This window comes from Empidonax traillii, unplaced genomic scaffold (genome assembly GCF_003031625.1).
Source record: "Empidonax traillii isolate 1590-97213 ecotype Southwest subspecies unplaced genomic scaffold, ASM303162v1 scaffold2222:size31965, whole genome shotgun sequence".
In the NCBI taxonomy this organism is placed as follows: domain Eukaryota; kingdom Metazoa; phylum Chordata; class Aves; order Passeriformes; family Tyrannidae; genus Empidonax; species Empidonax traillii.
Window position 1 is genome coordinate 1 of NW_020957415.1, and position 1,330 is coordinate 1,330.

Below are 1,330 nucleotides of genomic sequence, written 5' to 3' on the forward strand. Positions count from 1 at the left end.
GTCTTCACATCCTCCGGCCACCAGCTCACCATCCTGTTCCGCAGCGACTACAGCATCACCGGCAGAGGTTTCCAGGCCTACTACTCCTCATTTCTTGCCTTCAACAGCACCACAGGTAAGACCAGAGCTGCTCTCTCTCTCTTAAAGGGCTTCTGATGGCTCCTGACTCCCATGGGCCCACTGATGGGCATCGTTTCTCAGGGGCATGTTTCAGGACAGCACGGCCATGAGGCTGCTGCCTGACCCAGTTTCTTTGCCTGGTGGGCAGGGATGGGGCTTTCTCCACCTCCCCCAGTGCTGCTACTGGGCTGTCATCTGTTTTTGGGGCCTTTACTGAAGGCAGAGGAGTTACTTGGTTCCTGGCACTCTCATTGCTGCAGAGACCAATGCTCCTGCTCATGGTTAACCACTTGTTTTCCTAAAATCAAGAGGGCTGATGTGCTCAGAGGCAGTGCAGTGAACTCCTTTAGGCAGCTGTGTGGAGGAGCAAGTGTGGCTGCTGCTCTCTGTCTGCAGCACCGGGGACTCCAGCTCCACTCCCCCGTGTCCCTGAGCTCAGCTGGGGCTGGAGGGCTCGAGGGGTCTGGTCACCTCCTGTCCCTGGTGAGGGTCACAGAGTCCCAGGATGGCTGAGGCGGCTCTTGCTGGGTCCCCCCAGGTTACGGTGTTGACTGTGGCGTTTGGGTTCCTGTATCCCTGGATTTGCTTTGGGGAGGGATGACCCGCCCTGGGCTCCTGGTCTTGGGTGAAACTTTGTGTCCTTACTTGCTGCTCTGTCCCTACAGCACCACCTGCTTCCAACTGGACAACCACCGAGACAGCATCCTCAGGTAGGTTCAGGGGACTTGTGGCAGGAGCAAATAGACCCTTGCAGATATGGTTCACATAATCACAGGCTGATTGGTGTTGGAGGGAACTTCTGGAGGTCATCTGGCCTAACCCACCTACCTGTCACCTGGAACTGGCTGCCTAAGTCCATGTCCAGAGGCTTTTGGCTGTATCCAAGCATGGAGAGCTGACCACCTCTGCAGGCAAGCTGTGCATGTGCTCAGTCAGTCTCACAGTGAACAAGGGTCTCCTGATCTTCAGGCAGAACATACAAGGAACATCTGATATGGGGTCCCCAGACGAAAAGGCTCACGTTCACATCGTGAATGTTGGACCAGTGAGAGAAGGGTCTTCAGTGTTTGCTAGAAAATGAAAATAAAAATTGAAAGTCCTTTAGACCAGAGTAGGTGTCTTGTTCATTCTTTAGGTTAAAAGAAGTAAATATATAATTTCTTTTCTAATTTGGAATATCTTTCTCTGCCGAAGATTATTCTTGTGGTGG

General features: G+C 53.0%; 1 protein-coding gene across 1 annotated transcript in view; it reads left to right on the forward strand.

Annotated features, from left to right (window-relative positions):
* Positions 1 to 3: 3 nt before the first annotated feature.
* The window catches only part of LOC114071714 (deleted in malignant brain tumors 1 protein-like), a gene marked incomplete at its 5' end in the record, with an annotated part of 4,658 nt that continues 3,331 nt past the window's right edge, over positions 4 to 1,330 (forward strand). Inside the window, 2 exons of the mRNA XM_027909569.1 lie at positions 4 to 115; positions 786 to 829. Coding sequence (XP_027765370.1) covers positions 4 to 115; positions 786 to 829 — 156 coding nt within the window. The remainder of the gene's footprint in view (positions 116 to 785; positions 830 to 1,330) is intronic.